Source organism: Strigops habroptila, chromosome Z (genome assembly GCF_004027225.2).
Source record: "Strigops habroptila isolate Jane chromosome Z, bStrHab1.2.pri, whole genome shotgun sequence".
Lineage (NCBI taxonomy): Eukaryota > Metazoa > Chordata > Aves > Psittaciformes > Psittacidae > Strigops > Strigops habroptila.
Genome location: NC_044302.2, coordinates 65,732,548 through 65,753,575, shown reverse-complemented (window position 1 = coordinate 65,753,575; position 21,028 = coordinate 65,732,548). Strand labels below are relative to the sequence as shown.

Here is a 21,028-nt window from a genome sequence, read left to right as displayed (position 1 = left end):
ATATTTGCTACAGAATCCTTTTATCTGATGAAAATTTCTGGTCCATTTTTCACTGCTACTTAATGTCTGTGGGTTTTAATCTGTTTGGGAGAAAATTAGAAAAGCATCACTACAGATATGACTATTAAAAGAATGTAAAACAAGTTGTCTTGACAATTTGACAATGTTTTCAATATTAAGAAAATAAGAGAGGAGGGACTGTAATCTTCCAGGTTGAACTATTTTGGCCAGTTTGGTGTCTGAGGGCTTGGGATTCAATTTTTGGAGAAGCTGAGCACCGTTCACGATCTTAGTACAGATTCTGAGACTATCAGCTTGTCTGTACACTGAGGGAACAGTAGGCTTTCTATAAGATTAAGATAGTGTATGCTTCCTTGGAGATGATAGACAATGGCATTAGAAAATACCTACAATGTGCCTTCATAAATTTGAATTACTATGGTCATCATCAGATTTATTCTGAAAGAAGAGGACAAAAATATCTGCAAAGTTTAAAATAAATTTTGTCAAATAGTCTTTGAAACTATTTAAAATTTACCATGATTGGAAAAGTCTAGCCTTATATGAAGTGTGAAGATGAAAGAATACGGTACCATGTAAGCAGCCTTCCTGAAGTATACGTAACAAAGAAAACTTAGGAATTGATTAAAAATAATTGTGAGGCTCTAGGCAGGGTGCTGGAGGGTGTCAGGGAGAAGCTTTTAGGTGTGTACAAAGTACTCAGCAAAGATGGATCTCTGCTCTGGGGTCTGACAGTAAGATAGTCCTATGCAGGTTGGTTTCTGTGAAACAGGACAATGTGACAAAAGTACTGAATGCAGCAAGGCTATACTTCTATGACATGCAGGTATTATTGTGTTCTACTACCTGTCCTGGCTGCAATGGTAGCCATCCTTGCAAACTGCTCACACAGGTGTAAAGAACATTTTTTCTTGTTTTTTGTTATATAGCCCCTAATGGAAGACACCAGGAGGTCAGATCTTGTCACTAACGTTTGTAGCATAAACATACAGTAAACATATGGATGAGGAATTCTGTGAAAATCAGTTTGGCTGTACAAAATCATAGAATCATAGAATAGTTAGGGTTGGAAAGGACCTTACAATCGTATAGTTCCAACCCCCCTGCCATGGGCAGGGACACCTCGCACTAAACCATGTGGCTCAAGGCTCTGTCCACCTGGCCTTGAACACCGCCAGAGATGGAGCATTCACAACTTCCTTGGGCAACCCATTCCAGTGCCTCACCACCCTCACTGTAAAGAACTTCTTCCTTATATCTAATCTAAACTTCCCCTGTTTAAGTTTGAAGCCATTACCCCTTGTCCTACCACTACAGTCCCTAAGGAAGAATCCTTCCCCAGCATCCTTATAGGCCCCCTTCAGATACTGGAAGGCTGCTCTGAGGTCTTCACACAGCCGTCTCTTCTCCGGGCTGAACAGCCCCAACTTTCTCTGCCTGTCTTCATACGGGAGGTGCTCCAGCCCTCTTATCATCCTCGTGGCCCTCCTCTGGACTCACTCCAACAGCTCCATGTCCTTCTTATGTTGAGGACACCAGAACTGTACACAATACTCCAAGTGAGGTCTCACGAGAGCAGAGTAGAGGGGTGGGATCATCTCCTTTGACCTGCTTGTCACGCTTCTTTTGATGCAGCCCAGGATACAGTTGGCTTTTTGGGCTGCAAGCACACACTGCCAGCTCATGTTAAGCTTCTCACCAACCGATACCCTCAAGTCCTTCTCCGCAGGGCTGCTCTGACTCTCTTGTCTGCCCAACCTGTAGCTGTACCTGGGATTGCCCCGACCCAGGTGTAGGACCTTGTACTTGGCTTGGTTAAACTTCATAAGGTTGGCATTGGCCCACCTCACAAGCGTGTCAAGGTCCCTCTGGATGGCATCCCTTCCCTCCAGCGTATCAACTGAGCCACACAGCTTGGTGTCATCAGCGAACTTGCTTAGAGCGCACTCAATCCCACTGTCCATGTCGCCGACAAAGAAGTTGAACAAGACAGGTACCAACACCGATCTCTGAGGGACACCACTCATTACTGTTTTCCAACTGGACATTGAGCCGTTTACCACAGCTGTTTGCATGCGGCCATCGAGCCAGTTCTTTATCCACCGAGTGGTCCATCTATCAAATTGATGTCTCTCCAATTTAGAGACAAGGATGTCGTGTGGACAGTGTCAAATGCTTTGCACAAGTCCAGGTAGATGACGTGAACTGCTCTGCCGCTGTCCATCAGTTCCGTAGCCCCATCATAGAAGGCCACCAAATTGGACAGGCAGGATTTCCCCTTAGTAAAACCATGTTGGCTGTCACCAACCACCTCATTATTTTTCATGTGCCTTAGCAAAATACTACAATTCCGTACTTTTTAAAAAACAGGTAACTGCATTTTGCCAAAGAAGATGGTGTGAGAGTGATTTTGAAATGAAATAAGGTGACATCTACTGCTGAATTTTCACAAAGAACAGGGATTGTTCAGTGTTTTAATTTTCACTTTATTTTCAGTAATTCCTCCCCGCATGTCTTCTCATCCTTTTCAAAGAGGAAAAGTGCTCACCTGTAGGAAAGCAGCACTGCTGATTTTTAGTCTGTATTATCTAATGGACACTCTGCCTAAAACAGACACCACCTGAAGCTCTCAAGAGCGACAGGATTTAGGATTCTGTTTCAACTAAATAGGTCTATTTCAAGTACATAATGAATCATGTCCATTGGAAGGATTTATTCTTTAGCTTCTGGATGAGATTTTTCTTTATTATTATTTCTTTTACTACTGGCCATGCTAATATGACTTTTTCTAATAGCTTTCATAATGTGCAAAGGAGCACAGAAAGCTTTTAGAAACCTTAGATACCAAAATTGAAAACTGTTAGAGGATTTGTTATGGGAGAGACAGCAGCACCCTTCCAAATGGTAGAGACCTCATTGCTGCAAACACCTAGGTGGTTTTGCCTAATGGTGGTGTTCTCTGCCTTCTTTGTTTTGCATATATCTCCGTGTAAAGCTCACGAAATAGGTTGCAAGGAAATAGAAACAATCTGATTTAAATGCAATCTTGAATCAGATAAATCCAGTCTGCAAAATTCTGCCCAGAGTTCCTGTGCTAATGCCACTTTTGACACAACACACCTTTATTTAATAATGTTTCCTTAGTGATTAATAGTTTTGGACTCCATTGGTCCTGGTGTGTCTTTCATTGACATAGCCAAACCATAGATATCTGCAGGGTAAATTGCAAGATTGAGTGGGGATTTTTTTTTCTATGCCTTACAGGGTCTGATTCTGATTTCATACCAGTGTAAATATCAGCTGGCTATAATGCAGTCCAGTGCAAGAGAACCAGGGCTGTCAGTGTGAGAATAAAGATGATTGGTAGGACATGAGTTTAAAACCAGCAGATTCCTGGATTAGGTGTGAGATGACCTAAACATATGCCTCTGCTCTGCAGAGTCCTGCAGAAAACCTTAGTTCTATTTCTGTTCACTTATGGCAGGTTAGAAAAATCAGCCTAACTTAAACCACCTTTCTTAGAGAGCTAAGCCTAAGTGTCCATATTCATGCCTTGTGCCAAACTCCATAGCTGTGTACAACTACAGACGACCTAGACTTTAGCTGTTAAATATGTCACTGTTGTGATTCTAGCAATCACGATTTTGAGAGGATGGCAATGAAAGAAAGACTATTTCATGTATTAAAAGAAATCTTTCTGTATGTGTGGGAATCATCTGGCTAAATGTCAGCTGCATATGTAGTCTTGTTCACATAACACTTGTTTTCTCACTTGCTCTGGTTTTGTTTGCCCTAATCAATGCTTGCTTCTTGAGCTGACTCTACAATCTGGTGCTAAAGACCATACACCATTTCTCCAGATGATGATGCCAGGTCTTTGTCTTGCACTGTACTAGAAGACAATTACCTTGTGAGTGGGCAGCTGATGCAGTTGTCTGGCTTAGGTCCAATGCATTTCTGACAGGATGCTTCACATAACTGACATTTTTGGGAATCATCAAGATATTCCCCTGGCAGAAAAAAAATCGTGTATTTCAGATCAACATCTCACAGTAAAAAAAAAAAAAAAAAAAAGGAAAAATCCAGATTGGAAAATATAATGAGTAAAAGGAATTAGATCTGTTTGAATTACTGAAATGAGCACAGTTACCTGTAGTATCATGAAAACAAGTAATGGGTCTTTTGGGGAATCAGCATACTCAGAATTAGTAGTTTCTAGTCCTTATTTCCTTCCTTATTTATTTACTTATTTCTATTTTCCATGTGAATCTGACAGAGTCATTCTTGTTGTTCAGGTTTATGCTATTTCTTTTTCATTAGTTGAAGTAATGGAAGACTGTAAGATTCACCATGGAGAGCTATATCAAAACCAGTGCTACCTAGGACTATTCATTACCTGATGTCCTTTGATGGAGCTGCAACATGCTGCTGATTGCAAACTGCAGCATAAAGAGTGAGCTTTCATGGGTGTGGGGTATGTTATGTGAGGAGGAGGACAGCTTTCATTAGTCAGAGGCATGTTGGTGTTTCCTAAACCTCTAGCTATAGCATCTCTTATCCTCCTCCCAGGTTGCTGCTGGGAGACTCCACCTAAAAAACTTAGGCTCTCATTGGTGCCCAAGTACCTGTTTGGACTTGAAAAAAGCATGAATTGTTACCTTAAAACTGAGATAAAGGTATAAATACTTCCAGATTGTGACTGCGCTAGTACTAACTACTATGGCACTGGAACGCAAAGTCTGCTTCATTATTTACTAAATATTAATTAAATTATTAGTACAAACAGGTAAGCTGTATGCTTCGTAACTCTCAGAGCAGAGATATTAATTAGGTAAGTAGCGTGAATAATATATCTGCAGCATTGTGTGAAGACAGTAAATCGGTTTATCATGCAGTTTTATAAAGCTCAAGATTGGGTTTTTTATGTCAATTTGTTAAGGGAAAGTTTATTCTAACTGAGTCTATGTATTTGAGAGAATTGTCTGTTCCTTCATTCGTAAGTAATGGATGAGGTTGGGCAGATATTCCTATATAATAAATATAAATAAATATACATAAACCCTGAAGTTTCTACAGATATTTCAATATGGAAAAACTCTTTCCACTTTCATTGCTGCTGGGAAAAATAGATTTGGCAAATGCAGTGAACTTTAAGAGTCAAAATACAAATGTGGAATGACTTGTGTTTGGCTTTCAGTTACAATGAGTTCGTCACATTGAAGAGCAAAGGCACTGTATGAACAACTATTGCTGTAAGTGTAAAATGATGTAGGAAAGAAACATTTTCTAAAACACTGCAATTTACATTCTCTGTCCCTTGAGTTTTCTACTCCTTATCAATCTGTATTAACAAATTTTACAATAGTTGAAATCTCTGGTATGAGATGTAAGCTAGGATAGTACTTATCATGCTTAAGGGAATGGGAACAGTATAATAATAAAGGCATGCCAACTGGAATGTCCAGCCAACAGTGGGAGAAAGCTGAGGTACACAAAATGTAGGTAAAGATACAATTTTCATTTTGTAAAGGCTTGTGTGTCTCCTAAAGGAAGGGAAAAGGTAAAAGGCAAGACAAAAGCCAGTGACAGAGCCACATAAAACACGAAGACGGTGCTCCTCAGAGGCTGCTCTGGGATCAGTGCTAACTGGGAAGAAGCTCAGAACTGGGAGCAAATGAAGTCTCTTGATGAGATTGGGGAAACAAATCTGTGTAAGCATGCACACTCACATATTTTTATTGTTCTCATTATTCAAAAAGCATTCAGTATATGTATGTATTTACATGCATTTATGTAACCCCACACATGCCCATATAGGCAAAACCTTGAATTGCATGTTGACATACACAATTTGACGTATGCATATTGACTTACGCAAATTGACGTAATTCCATGGAAGTGGTGTAGCTTTTCTGCACTGCAACACTGTATCTTGTATGATAGATTACTTTATAAATGACCGATGATAAAAACATCATGAATTGTGTAGCTGTTTGACATAGATCTCAGCAGGATTCTGAATTTATCCAGATATTACTGAGATAAAATGTTGTATTGATGAATAACTATCACAATACAGAGTATTTATAATTCTCACTTTCCAAAAAAAAAAAAGGAATGTGGCCTGCTGTCTGGTAGATCATCAGGCCATTTACAGATTTGCTTAATATAGGCCTCTTGAGCCTTTACAATATGTATTCAAAGGATATAACATGGAATGCCATGAGATTTTAAAATATAATTTAATACGTATGTATATACACACATGTATTTGGACAATACACAGCCATGAAAAAATGCAGTATCTGGAGTGTCTTCCTATTACAGGTCTGGTGGCTTTGTGCTTTATTCTACTGGTTTTACATCACTGGGGAATCTGTCAGGGCAACGTTATTAAATAATGGCTTCTCTGATGTTGTTTTGTGATACATGTTAGAAAAGCCTTTTGTTTCTCCAGTCCTTCCCTTTATTCGCCCTCACTGCCTCTATGCTTCTCCATCAGACCTGAGCTACTAATTCATACACCTCAGCTATGCCAAATCAAATCCTTCCCGCATGGTAGAAGTGCTCAGTTTTAAAAGGGTTTTTTTGTTTCTTTGTTATGCCTTTCATTGGAAGTGCTGTAATTCATTTCAGCTGGGCTGAAGTAGTGCCAGGAAGACCAGTTCTCTGCTTGCTTTATCCTTCAAGCTGAAGCTTTAAAACATACTATTATGAGAACGTGCACCAGAAAATACTTACATATCAGACCATCTGAATTGCAAGTCACATCTAAAACTGTAGCTCTGCCACTAAATGTTAACAAAATAGTTTTTAGTGGATATTCATGGAGTTCACACTGAAATGCAACTTTAAAGAAGACTTTTGAAGTATTTCACATGGTAGTTTAACTGTTTGCCATAATTCGTTGTGGGCAATATATATCTTTACAAATCTTGCCAGAAAAATACTAGTTACCAAAGCCTCAACTTACTTACTTTCTTTTTTTTTTTTCTTCTGTATTAAGATTTGTTATCTGTCCAACATATGTAATGGGGGAAGACTGTCAGCAATGTGTCTCAGCTATGCCTTCAATCAGACATGCTGTCGTCATGATCCTCCAATATTTAACCTTCATTTATTTCTCATTTTTGTTACCTTGCTACCTTGTTTAAAAAAAAACCAAACCCAAACAGGAACTGAAGGTATTATAGAAATATGGCTGTGTTAACAGACATAATACTTCATAATGGAAAGATTTTAATGCATAATTTTTAATGTCCCTGGTCGGAAATGTCTTTAGCTGTATACAAGAACTGTACACTTGGGCTGAGTTCCTATCAGTTCATATGATGCATTTTAAAATGAGGTAAGGGCTATTATCTCCTATTAAGGAGGAAGAAAAATTGAATTGCAGAAGGATTGACAAGTTAGGGTGTAATATCAAACTAGAACTCTAGTCTGAGTCCCAGACTAGAGCACTGTCATAGTTGCCAGGCTATGCCTTTGCATAAGCAGTCTTAAGTGTATAGCTTAACTATTTCTAGTTAACTATTTCTCTCCTGCTTTCCAAAAGCTGTGCCATTCATTGACAGCATATGGTATTTCAGGACACCAGTTAGATGAGGGTGTGAATATCCTTCTAAGTTATGCCTGGAGATACACAGTTTTGTGTGCTGGCAGTCATAAATGAATATTTCTCTTGCAGCCCTCCCATGAGACTTAGTCACTGCAAGTCATGTGTTACTTCCCCATTTTTCTCAATCAAAAAATCAGATTATCAAATTTAAAAATGTTCATAGGTTATCTTCTATAGCACTGACCCAGTGGCTGTTCTTTATAGTTGATGAAAAAATGACCTTATTTCTTCCCTTTTGCTCATTTACGTTCATGGGAACCTGGATATGGATTTTGTGCTTGGGCTTTTGTATGTATAATCCGTGGGTTACAAAAGTTTTAGAGAGCAGATAAAGAAACATTGATCAGAATTGTTTTTCATCAGTCAGCAGTGAGGACTAAAAGGATTTAGTCTTAGGGAGCTCTCTGCTTTTTCCATGTTTGGCCTTGATACATCTTGTTTTGGCTGGCTTGTGGGATCAGTCCCTTGAGTTTTGCTGAAGAAATATTTATCCATAAAGCTTAAGTCCATACAGACTAACCTGCATATAACAAGCCATTAAAATTCACCCTGAGGATTCCTCTTGAAGTTACTCCTTTGTTTAGCCCAAAGCCTTAATGTTTGATAGATTACAGCTCCCTGGAATAATGTTGTCTTCATTTTGAAAGTGTTAGCACATGGAGATTACAGCATTTTCTTTCTCCCAAAATTTTGGGCAGCAATACAAAATTTGAGCCTGGTTTCCAATTATTTGTCTAGCTTCAGCTTTCAGTCTCCTGCTAATTACTCTTCTCCACTCAATCATTTTACACAATGACCGAATTTCTGCCTTCCCATTTGGATGTGCAGAAGGGATAAAGAATATACCCTTCATGGGCAAAACTTTGGGGTGTAAGATTTGAGGTGGTGAGAGGGATTCAGGTTTGGAAGTCTTCTTTTCAAAAGTGCTTTGGGCAGTGACAAACCAGAAGGCTGAAATTAGGATGCTGGCTCCCAAGTCGCTGAATCTCCCCCCTGTGCCAAGAGACAATGCAGAACCTTGAAAAGGGCTGAACATCTCTTCCCTGAACAGTAGTGTGTAGACTTGAGTGTGGTATAATGATTTTAGGATGAAAGGCCCTTTTGTTGCAGGATTAGCTGAGATCATACAGAGCCTCAGGTTAGCTTTGATCGTGACAGGCAGGGGAGAGGCAATTGCCTTTATCAACTACACTATCTTACACAGCCCTCTATTCTTTCCCTTGCAGAAGAAAAATATTTACATTAGCCAAAGCTGGCTTTTTTGCTGACAAAAAAGGATTTTCTCCCCTTCTTTATTCTGTGTATTTCTGCCTTTGTATCTACGTAGTATTTATACAATGGTTGTTTTAGAAACTCATTCAAGAGTCAGAGTCTCCAGGGTACTGAGTGGGCATAAATAGACGCCAGAAAGACTTTTTTTTAGCTTTTAAAAAATCAGCTTTAAACCTCCATTTGTACTATTACGATTTTTTTTAGCATTTTAAAAATAATCTCTAAACCTCTGTATGTACTAATGATGCGGATGCCTGGAAGTAAAAGCCAGCTGGGGTCAGGATTTTTTCCTTGCCTGTGTGAGCACAAAGGTCGGAGCCTGGCAAGGTTTTCTACTGCTCATGTGGAGCCTGAAATTTGACAGCATTTCCATGAGAAAGTGGGAAAGGGAATGGAGCAGTCCTGATCTGTATTGCTAACACTTTGTTCTTTACCGTCTCACTTCTTGAAGGAGGAGGAAATACCATGGCAGACTCAAAATTTTAGACTGACAATGGAAAAAATCTACTTAGCCTCTCCATTTCTGGAGCTTTCCAACTAGAATTCTCCTTGTCTGATCTTGTAAAGCTTCAAATTTCTTGTGAAGCTCAGTAGCTGGGAATTTCCTAAAGGGTGGTGGAATGGAGACACCTGAATCTCATTGAAAATATCTCGTTGTGCTGATGGTAGTGCTTTGGTACCAGGTAGTTTCCTGTGAAAAATATGCAAAAGAAAGGTGGAAGCTGACTGTATGCATTGAGTAAAGCTGGTGTTATTTGCACCTGGAGTACATTAAAGATAGGATCTTTTAATGCTAGAGGAAGACATGTTATACTCCAGAGGTAACCAAGGTAGCACAGTGTCTCCTATGCTTTACAGCTAGGAGCATGTAATTTGTATACACAGAGCGTCTCCCTGTCCGTGGGATGTCTGTAGTTTGATTTGGGTAGACCTAAACTTGAAATGGGAAGAGCTGGATGTCTCAGGGCAGTGTTTTAGTGGTGTTATCTGTCTTAAACAGGGAGACCCCTGCACAGATTGTTTGTGCTGGAGATCCCAACTTAATCAGGATGTGAAAACATATCTGCTGATCCGCCGATAACTAGGAAGATTTCAGCAGGCAAACTATAGCCCCAGCAAGATATAACAACATAGATTCATATTGCTAATAAATGCAATTTCTGTTTAATTTGCGGAGATGAATCCATATTAAAGCCTGAAAGAAATCTACCAAAAAGATACAAGCTTATCTACTTGGAAGTGAGAAGCATTAAAAATTAAGTCTTTAAATGAGAGGTAAAGTGAATTAAATTTTTTTCCTATCTGTAACTCTTCAGCTAACTCGATACACTTACATTGGTGATTTTTCCTTGCTTAAAATCTCCCCTGGCTCATCTTCACTATAAGCATTTCAGGAATAGTCAAGGTAACCTCTTGCCACGATTACCCTGTAAAGCACAGTCTGGGATGTTCCCTTTAACGATCATGTGTTCCACACTGAGGGTGCAGAAATGGGTAAATGATACATAAATTCACATATGGCTAGAGAGAGGCTTTGTGACACTGTTTGGCTGTGTGGGCTCTTTGAACCCTCCTTTCAGCATGCAGGGAGGCTTTGCTAAAGGGAGACCCTGTAAGAGCACCATTTACACAGCTTCGGTTCAGTATGCCCTAGAAAAGGGGCTACTTTATTTTGGGATGAATATTTGAGTTATTAAATTTTGATCCAGTGGCATTGCACGTTAGCATGGTCACAAGCACCATGGCTGGGAGCAATTGTGATCCATGGGGACTGGCAACCAGGTGCTAGACTTTCCTTCCAACACACATCTCAAAAAACATCTGCAGGCATCAGTAGGAGGGCAGTGGGCAGGCCAAGGATAATTGAAAAGAGAAAAGATATGCAGTACTATCCGAATTGTAACTAAATCACATTAGTCATGCTCCAGTAAACATTCATTGGTATTCCTGAGTTTGCATGATGGAACCATTAATTCTCCTTGGGTAAGTAAATATTCACTGCCTGTCAATGTTCTAGCTTCTCCGCCCCCAGGCTGATGGGAAAAATGGGTACTTAATCAGCTCATTGCATACCATAAAGCAAAGATGTCTACTGAGTTTATGATGGGACAGGACTTTTTTGCTTTGAGAAGTGATGTTGTTTTCCCAGAAGGCCTTTCAACAAGTCCAACCTCCAAACACTGAGGAACACTGATAAATAAATGATTATACAAGGGGCATTCTTCTAAGCTGTGCCTTGTCCATCTTTGGCAGCAAACTCACGAGCTGCTCATAAAAAAAGAGATGTAACAAATCCCAGCCTTTGGTGTGGCACTGAGGGGCTGCATTGTTGCTTACTGGAATTACTTTTTTTTTAAATGCTCACAGCCTTCTCACCATAATATGCTCTCCCTTGACCACATTTCTCAATTGTGGTCATTTCTCATGCTAGAAGTGAGAACTGGCTCCATTTTTATGCAATAAACATTGGTTTGTAATCCAGAAAGCAAGCCCCTCCAGGATCATTTCATAGTGAGTGTGGCTATTAAAATACAATTCTGTGGTGGTGTCTGCAACCCTTGCATAGCAGGTGAATGTTACTGCAATCTCTCTGGCTTTATCCTGAGGATTTCAGAATAGTTTCCCTAGTGAGACCCAATGTTACTGTGCTCTGAGACCTCACAGGAATGTCCCAGGACTTAAACAGATTTGAATCCTGTTTGCTCCTCGGTGTGGAACCAGTGGTGGAAACGCAGATGTTGGTTGCACTTAGAACTGGTTGGTTGCAATCCTAAGGTTCAGAGCCTCAGTTTGTTCTCAAGGATACTGTGTTGCTACCCACAGTTCTTTAGTCCTTGCTAATGAGGAGGATTTAAGCCCCAATACACTCTCATGACAGGTGGTAGTAAATAATCAGATAACCAATTTCATAAAAAATTGAAATCTCCCAAGATAGTTTAAGTAAGCTAAACAGAAATCAGTTTTTCCCCTGAACAAAATCTTCATCAAAAATATATTTTCAACCTTTTTTCCTTCATATATTGAAACTGCACATTCTGAACAAGCTCATGCAAGTTTCTGGTGTAAGTTTCTTTTTGATGAAAACTTGACTAGGATTTTTCTTTGTATGCTGTAAAACTTTTTTAATGTTTGTTTAAAATATTATGCACAAACATCTAATGGCAGAACTTTTCTTGTTTCATTCTGTACCAATGACATGACAATTGCATATCAAATATAAATGTAAGGCATGGTAATGGATCACAGATGAGTTATTGTTCTGTGAGTTGCACTCCAAATTGAAAGCTTTGACTCATACAAGCAGTCACTTTAATATCGCTACAGGAAACTTGAGTTTATAACAGGCCTTCTTACAGTCATTCAGTTCATTAAGTAATTTCATTAAAAAGCAGCAGATAGTTACCTAAAGTGGCCACTCATACAGATAATGCTCTCTCTGGTTGTGATATGAGTATTAAGAGGATTAACTTGCTCATCACCAGTTACAAGGTGTATTTAGTGATGGGTGAAATTGCTGTACTTAGCTCTAGTATCTCTGGCTATAGGTTTACTCATCTTCAAGGTTCATACAGTCATTATCTGACAATGCAGAACAAGCAGCAGCCCTGCTATTACACAATATATTCAGTAGCAGGGGTTGCTCAGAATTTCACAGGACATTGGAAAGCTGCGATCCCAACAGAGATTGGGGTAGTCTGTAAGGTCTCACAGGGAAATCTTGATTAGAAAACACTGTTCTTCACAGAGGGGGAGCTTGCAAAGCCTCCCCAGAAAGAGGCAGCATGTGCCAGTGTAGATTGGTGTGCGGACAGGCAGGGTCTAAGCCAAGAGCTACAGAAGCTACTGGTCAGAAGCATAAGGTTTCCACCAACATATCCTGGCAGTATCTGATTTGCTGGTCCCACAACACTGGTGTGTGGCTGAGGTGGAGAGCTGCATCTAGAAAGCGAGTAAAGCTCTAATCCTATCACAGAAAAGGAAACACTTTTATTATAAAATGATGCCCTCACACACCAGGCTTCTGCAGGATGTTCTGAAAGTCTGGGGCATGGCTATTTATGTATTTGTTTATTGACTGATTGATTGATTGATTTTTCTGGTTAAAAATAGTATTAGCACATGGATGAGATTTCTTTTTTCTTTATTCTTTATTTTTTATCAAACCTGTCATTATCTTTGAGACCTTTATGAAAGAAGAGGTCTAGTTGGGTGCCTAGTTTTCATTTAAAGCTAGAATTCCGTAAGGATTCTCCTAAACAGACATGAACTGGAAAATACTTTACCATGGAAGTGACATATCTTTACTGGAAGATTATCTTCAATTTGTCATTGCTGTTTGATTTGTGATATAACTAAGGCAGAAATCAGTTAACAGATTTGGACTGATGCCATCCACAATCCTTTCAGAGATGGAGAAAAGTACTTTTGTTTATACTTAGCAGCTTCTAATCTTCCTAAAAAGATAGCTCTTTTACATGCCAACAACACAGTGTCAACTACTGAACTACTCACCATTGAATGAGAGGGATGATCGATCACGTAAGAAAACTCTGCAGCTGGAAACAAACTAGCTTCCTTCAATTGCAGTGCTGTTGCTGCAGCGATCCTCTTGCACAAGGACTAACTATAGCGCTCCTTACGAGATCTGTTTGCGTCTGGCCACTGCTATTAAGGCGTCATAAATAAAAATGATCAAAGAGTCTGAGCTGACACCAGGAAGTGCTGTTTATCAGTTTAAAACTCAGTTCTGTGCTTGTCTATGAGACTTCACAGCTCATTTATGGATACAGCCTCTAGAGCACAATTCTTTGGCCAGAGCTATAACAAGCTATAACAAGCTTATTATCACTCTTTGTATGTTTCCTATTCAAAGAAGAAGAAATCTTGACAATAAAAGACACCATGATTCATTGAATTTCTTATGATACTTGGAAGATAAAGGTGGGATGGGAATTGAAAGAAGCCTTTCTATAGTATTGGTGTAAGGGTTAGGCCAACCTTTTTTGCAGGTGTGGTCTCACCAAACAACTGGTAAGAATATGCCATCCCACATACACTTACTCCCAGGATTGACAGGGAAAGTGAGAATGATGACCTAACTGCTTGTTTTGAAACCAATGGGGACAATGAGATGTTTAAAGATGAAAAGTGGTTTGTTTGTTGGTTTTTTTCTTTTTCCACAGAAAATTTTTTATATGGTCTCAGAGAACCTACTCAAAATGTCATCTGAATATATGACTTCTTGGGTAAGTTGCCACTTTGTCTCCACTCAGGTCATGGGACTAAGTGGGAAATCAATGAGAGCATCAGCTAATGCTGATGGAGGATCTCACTCTGGGGTCACAGGTGAGTCTATATGGACCCCTTCTGATCTACTGGCAAGGACAGATATCCTGCTGTTCTCAAGTGGCAGCCTGGGGTTGTGGTCTGAGGTATACTGGATGTGAGTACTGGCATGTGAACAGTCATCAATATCTCATTGTGCAAACAACCACATATGACTGCAAAGATGAAACCTTCCTCCTAAACTGCCTGAGCCAATAGGTAGTTATGCATTTCACTTTTTAATACTAAGCATACAAGAGATTAGACTCATCACAAACTCTTACAGGTCAAAGGAAGCCGACGTTGTTACCCACTTGAGTTCAGACATAGCTGTATTGCTACTACACTAGAGATGTCCTCCACAAAACCCAGACATTTCTGCAATCATAAATCCATCACTTAAAAAAAAAAAAAATCCACAATAAAATTAAACACCCTTACCCTCCCAATTTGTTTCAATGACTTGCATGTAGTGATGTATGCCATAAAGCTACCTGTGCCCTTCAACAAAGGTATTTTACATATAGATTATCAACATGTTTTTCCAGACCAAAAGAACAGGAATTTAGGTTAATTTAATAGAAAAAATAAAATATGGAATAACATTGATTTTGGCCAATATCAATTACAACAGAACTACCCTATTTTACAAATAACAACTGAACATTTTACACATGTACAGTATTTTTCAGTAAAAATGAATTTGGATATAACAATGTGTCAGTTTTTTTAAAGAAAACAAAGTTTTTAATTTCTTCTCTATAGTAGTGTTAGAGACATTTGTAAGTATCCAAACAAATTCTTTACAATCCATTACATAATTAAATCTCAATTATGAATATATATTTATATATAATATATATAATATTAACTTAAACTTTGAAAGCATTATGTTCTAGTTAAACATGTTATACTGAGAAATGAGGCAGTACCAGACTAGTAGGTAAACTAGCACAAGTTGAATTCGTTCAGATTTGAATGTTTATCAGGAATTTTGTAACGGGCACCAAAGGAGGCTGGCTGGCCTCCTGTCATACCAAACCAAGTTGTAATAGTTAATCTGCTCTCTGCTAAAGGTGGCACATTACCTCTGTAGGTCTGTATTAATTTGTTTGTAAAACTTCCACAGTCAGTTTTGATCCCCTTTATTTTCTAACATTTACATGCTTAAAGACCTGCAATCCATTTTCTATTTATGTGTCCTGGAAAGATATCTGAGAAAGACACTTTGTACATTTTAAGTATTATCCCCTGAAAACAGTATCTTTGCAATTAAATTTTCTGTTTTCTCCTAAATTACTGTCTTTTGAACAGTATGCTAAGTTCAGCTGAAGATATATTTAACAGAAATTTGTACTGTCAGCCATGTGCCTGGGTAAAGAGAGAAAGGCAGGAGCAAATTCTCTCACCACCCAGGATGGTTTTACAGTGAGGTAACTCCATTGGCCTCAGCAAGGCTATTCTTGCTAAAATTTCTACTGTGAGCAGTTAAAAGCAGATTCAGGCTTATCATGACACAATTGTTACACCAAGAGAATCACTGATTTATTGCCCTATATGTAATTATTCCTGGAGATGTATTTGGCACAATTATAAATCCAGTCCTGTAAACACATCCTGTCACATATAGTCACACTGGCATATACATATGGGCACTATGAAATAGCTCCACATATCTGTATGATAATATCCCCTTTTTTGTGAAAGTTACAAGACAACAATAATTTATGAATACTTATATGTTAGCAATGTTTTCTGACTTCTGAGCTTATGTTACTCTCGCTTATGCAAACCAAAAGCAGTATCTTTCGAATTTGTCCACTACAGGAACAACTTTTTTTTTTTTTTTTTTTTTTTTTAAGTTTATTTGAAATAGCTTTGACAATTTAAAAAAATAAAATAAAAATCCTAGCATATCTGTTAATAAGCTAGCTGTCTAAAAATGAAATCTATATGACCAAACCACATTTTGGGCAAACATATATACATACTGCATGTGATACAAAAACCAGCACACAGCAGAGGAAGTAAGAAAGACGTGTGCAGAAATGTTCACTTTCATTTTTTTAAATACTGTTACAAAAGGGGCAGAACTTAGTCCTGCAGCTAATGATGTTTTTGATCCCCTCAGGAACTCAAGTTCCCCCTGTCAATACACACAGCACAAAAAAGACTAATGCATACATTTTTCTATAGTTTAGTTTTAATCCATGTAAACTTGTGTTGTATTCTTAAAACACTCTTTAAACATCTTAAGGGGAAAGAAGCAGGAAAAAAAGGGAAGAAAAAGGACCTTCAAAAAACAGGAATAATCCTAAAGTTGACAGGAAATCAAATCATGAGTTAAATGTTAATTTTGGCATCAAATGCTTTGGTCACACAATACTGACTCTGTGATTCTGGATGCTCAGCTCTAGACACCCAGTTATGAAAGGTAGGTGTGTTGTAGTTTTTCCATTTAAGTTCCAACAAACAGTTCACCATCTCCCCAGACAAAGAGGGGGGGGAGAGAGAGAGGTGGCTTTTTTTTTCTTTTTCTTTTTTTTTTCTTTTTTTTTTCCTTTTTTCCTTTTTCAATAATACAGATTAATCTATAAGTCTACAGGAGCAGGAGGACGCTGGGAGGTGTCAGTTCACCCCTTGTGCGTACATGTTCTGCAACACAACTGCTGAAGCACTTTCCGCTGGCAGAGATTGTTCTTTTTCACCAGCATACAGAATCCTCCCTCGGCCCAGGACTCTTCCGTGGCTTCCAGAGTGCAGCAGCAAGAGAAGAAGGGGAGGTTGAAGGTTTGGAGAGCATGGCGTGTACAATGGAGGAAGGTTTAATTGGTCAGACAGGCAGATTTGGTTGAAGAGACCATTCAGGAGCAGGCAGCAAGTAGGAAATGTGGTCCATCAAAAGGAATTTCAGTCAACAGTATTTTTTTATTTTATTTTTTTTCAGGAAGAGATATTGTGTGGTCCGACAGGGAATGATTGGTATCCATTTGTGAAAAGGAAAAAAAGATTAGAAAGAGAATAATTAGAAAACAGTGGTATTTACAGCAAAGGAATTTGTTCTCAATTGTTATGAATCAAAAGAATACACCAGTCAAACCAAGGAAAAGGAATAAAACATTCTCAACAGAAATGCAATTCCTATAGTGTGAGTGAGACTAGTAACCCTTGCTCAATTGTCAGGCAATTAATTGAGGCCCTCTACGCTTTGTAAATTAACAGAAAACAAACAAACAATCTATCTTCCAAACTTTCCTCGGCTATCCTAGTCTGTTGAGAACATGTGCTGTATGGTGGGATCCAGTACAGCGCATTGTAATTGCCTGAAGGCCCACACGCTGGTCTATCCCTTTCATGGCAGCTGCACTTGAAGAATGGGGGAGACCATGGTGAGATGCAGTGTCCCCAGTCATGGGCAACTACATGTGTATCTGACTGAAGCTGGAAGTGTACAAATGAGGACAGATTTATCCAGCCATATTAAAAGACTAAACTGGTACATCAAATATTTGCACTGCAGAATTCAATTGCAACAACATATTGAGATGGTCAAAACTCCTAGCATTACACTTCGTCTTCATTTGTCCATCTGTATCTCACCTTCTCTGGACTTGCTCTAGATTACAATGACACTTCTAGTGTCCTGATGTGAAAAGGCCTCGTGACCAGTACCTGTAATATAACTTTATTAAAGACAGGATACTTCTCAAAGTTTGAAGGCCTGAATTCCAACAGGATCTGTAAAGGTCCACAGAAACAAAACTCAGACCTGCAGCCTTTCTTTTTTTTCTTTTTTTATGTCTTTGGTAAAACTCTTACTAAAGCCAGCAGAAATGAGCTGGAGCCAAGAGTCATTGTCAGCTTTTTGTACATCTGATGTCAGGTATCTTCCATATGGCTTAACACTGGACTTTGTTTTGGTATGATTTTCCTGTTGGACTGTACTTGTTGGGCTGTGTCTAGAAGCAATTCACATAGTAACATTTTTAGGGAAGCAAGATGTTATCTAAGTATCTCCGTAATTGTGATGTTTGAAAGGAATGAATATTAGTGAAAAATTATGCCAATCATATGCAATAAGAATGCTGTCTTGGTTGCCACAGAGAACTTTTCAGACAAAACGTGGAGATTTGAACTTTCTCTGAAGTTCAAATCTCCACCACAAATTGAGTGCTCCCTATTTCAGAATTCTTTTGTTCTCATTACCCTTTCACATAATTCAAGCAACACTACAGGTACTTAAAATCCTTTTTACTTACCAGCATTTCCACAGTTTAAAGTGGCAAAATAGATAATAGTGATTCTATTGATATTACACCAGGGTCTTTAGATAAAAACCTTTTGAAAGCAATGGCTTTTGAAAAACAGGTAAGGAAGGAAAAGTAGGGTGTTGGCAGGGGGGAAACTATTTTAGGATGATTCAGGTAAAGTGGATGTGACTAATCTTGTTAATACATGCAAATGTAGCTTTCTCCTTTTCATAAGACTGAAAAAATTCAGAACTTACGTAGGCCTCAAATCAAGACTGTAACAAAATAAAAGAAATAGACCAAACCAACCCATACATGTAAAAGAGGAAGCTGGTAGTGGTAAAATGAATCTTTTCAGATAATTTCACTCACCATCCTTGCAGACTGTTCCCACCACACAGACACCAGTGTCTAGGTTATAGCCGCTTGGACAGCTTGTACAGTTTCTGTCTCCTTGACCACTGCAATCCAAACAGCTGGCATCACATCTGAAAGACAGTGACAGGAGTTGGTCTTGTGGCCTCATCGTAGGAGCCCTCTTCTGTATTGCAAAGGGCTTGTTCACAGTTACTAAAGGTATCAATGGCTCTAATAATAATTAAAAATAATTAACTACCCCTGCAACCCAGTCCTGCTTCTTTCCTCCAACCACTTCCTATTCATGCTTTTCACTAAATAGTTGTATTATTCTAGTATTTTGGAACTATACAAAAGTAATCAACAAAAGCATTAAGCTGATCGTGCATACAAACGCCAGCAAGACATGAGCTAAAGCCACAGGATGGAAACAACTGACCTGCTGCCCAGTCCTTTCATCAGCACTCTGCTTCCATCACATTTTCATTGCAAATAAATTTTTGTGTGTGTGTGTGTAAAACTGTAACACATGGTGATTCCCTTCCTGCCGTGAGCTCAATGTGTGTCAATAATAAGTGATTCCAAAGGGCAACAAATGGTATTTGTTTAACAAAGAATGGAATAGAAAAAATATCCCTTCCTTGCACAGCACAGCCTTGTCCAAGACTTATCCACACATTTGTACACAGAGTCAGTTGAACTGTTCTGGACAGTAGTCTGGTGATACGCTTGTGCTATGTTTGTGGAATGGTCCTTATGAATAATAATTAACTTGTAATAAAACCCCACTATTTTGACTATTTTTGTTTATTATTGAGAAATGCAGATCCTCTCCCAGATTTGTAAATATAAAACATGTCTATGCATATCTACGTATATTCTCACTATAGGCTCTTTTAAAGTGAAGGGCACACATATATGTATACAAAAAACACTTTTAGAAGACCTATATGAATATAACTCTAAAAGACCAAACCCTAAACCAAACCAAACACTTTTCCTTCATTTGCATAGCATGCAATAAATTATTTTTTATTTTTTTAAGTCAGTAGTGGTGTTATGTTCTCATAAGCATTATCTTCTTCAACACAAGAATAGATAATATACTGCCAAACATTGGACACATATATTAGCCACCGATCATACCTCCTGCAGCTTTTGTAACCACTTTCAGTAGAGTGATCAAGGTAATAACCACTACTACAGGACTGCACACATCTTCCATCTTCCATAAAATAACTTTGTGTGCAGTTTATACAGGCATCTACTCCAGCACCTTAAATCAGAGAGAAAATATACTGTATTACTGGCTAGTTCCTCTTATTGCCTAACAGACACCACCTCTAACGATGGCAAAACCTTATAACTTTACAGACTGTATTTTTACATGCCTTTCTTTCAAATAGTAGCATCAAGCAATAAAGGTATATGGCTTGAATAAACAACTACATAATTTCAGTACATCCTTTTCCGAAAGAAATGGCTGTTGGTAGTTCTGTTGTTGTAGGTCACACAATGGCTGTTGTTGTAGGTCACACAAAATATATCAGTCATTATCACAACCCAGAAAGAAAATGGAGGTCATTACTGGAAATCAGAATAAGCTCTGCTAATGGCAGGGGAGGGAGGGGAAAGTTAAAAAATAAGAAAAAAAGAAAAGCTTGTATACACATTTTCAATTAGAAAACTTAAGATTTTCACATTAGCCCAAGGAGTCTGCTGTATTTAAAATATATTCAAGAACTATCAAGAGAATTAAGTTTATACATGTAAACAATCCTGTTATACTGTAACTGTGAGACAGTAGAATACAATCAGAGCTAAAAACAGAGAGGAAAGGAAATGATGCAGATAAATGTCAGTGGGGTACCTGCACATGTCGCACAGGAACGGTGACATGGTTCACATTCTTTACCATTATGGTATTTTCCTTCTTCACAGCGGACAGCACATTTAGTGCCATGCAAACTAGTGTAAAAAGGAAAAAAGGACAGTGTTTGGGCAGATAACAGCAACAGAGGACAACAAGGTCATGCACAAACCAGTAGTTGTCTTTTAATAAAAGAATAACCAATACCTTACAATTCACCAGATTCCTTCATTGGTGATATTTTATAAATTTAGAGACAACAATCACTTCAAGTGGGAATAAAATGCAGTTTTGCCTGTGGTGAAATGCAGAATC

At 38.5% G+C, this 21,028-nt stretch overlaps 1 protein-coding gene across 2 annotated transcripts in view; it reads right to left on the bottom strand.

Annotated features, from left to right (window-relative positions):
- The window catches only part of PCSK5 (proprotein convertase subtilisin/kexin type 5), a 253,347-nt gene that overhangs the window by 47,778 nt on the left and 184,541 nt on the right, over positions 1–21,028 (bottom strand). Inside the window, exons 18-21 of one of the 2 annotated variants that reach the window (XM_030469899.1) lie at positions 20,714–20,811; positions 19,990–20,119; positions 18,859–18,974; positions 3,929–4,031 (exon numbers count right to left, since the gene is read on the bottom strand). In XM_030469899.1, the coding sequence (XP_030325759.1) occupies positions 3,929–4,031; positions 18,859–18,974; positions 19,990–20,119; positions 20,714–20,811 (447 nt within the window). Of the gene's footprint in view, positions 1–3,928; positions 4,032–16,012; positions 16,986–18,858; positions 18,975–19,989; positions 20,120–20,713; positions 20,812–21,028 lie in introns of those variants that run through there. The other variant, XM_030469898.1, reaches the window with a different exon arrangement.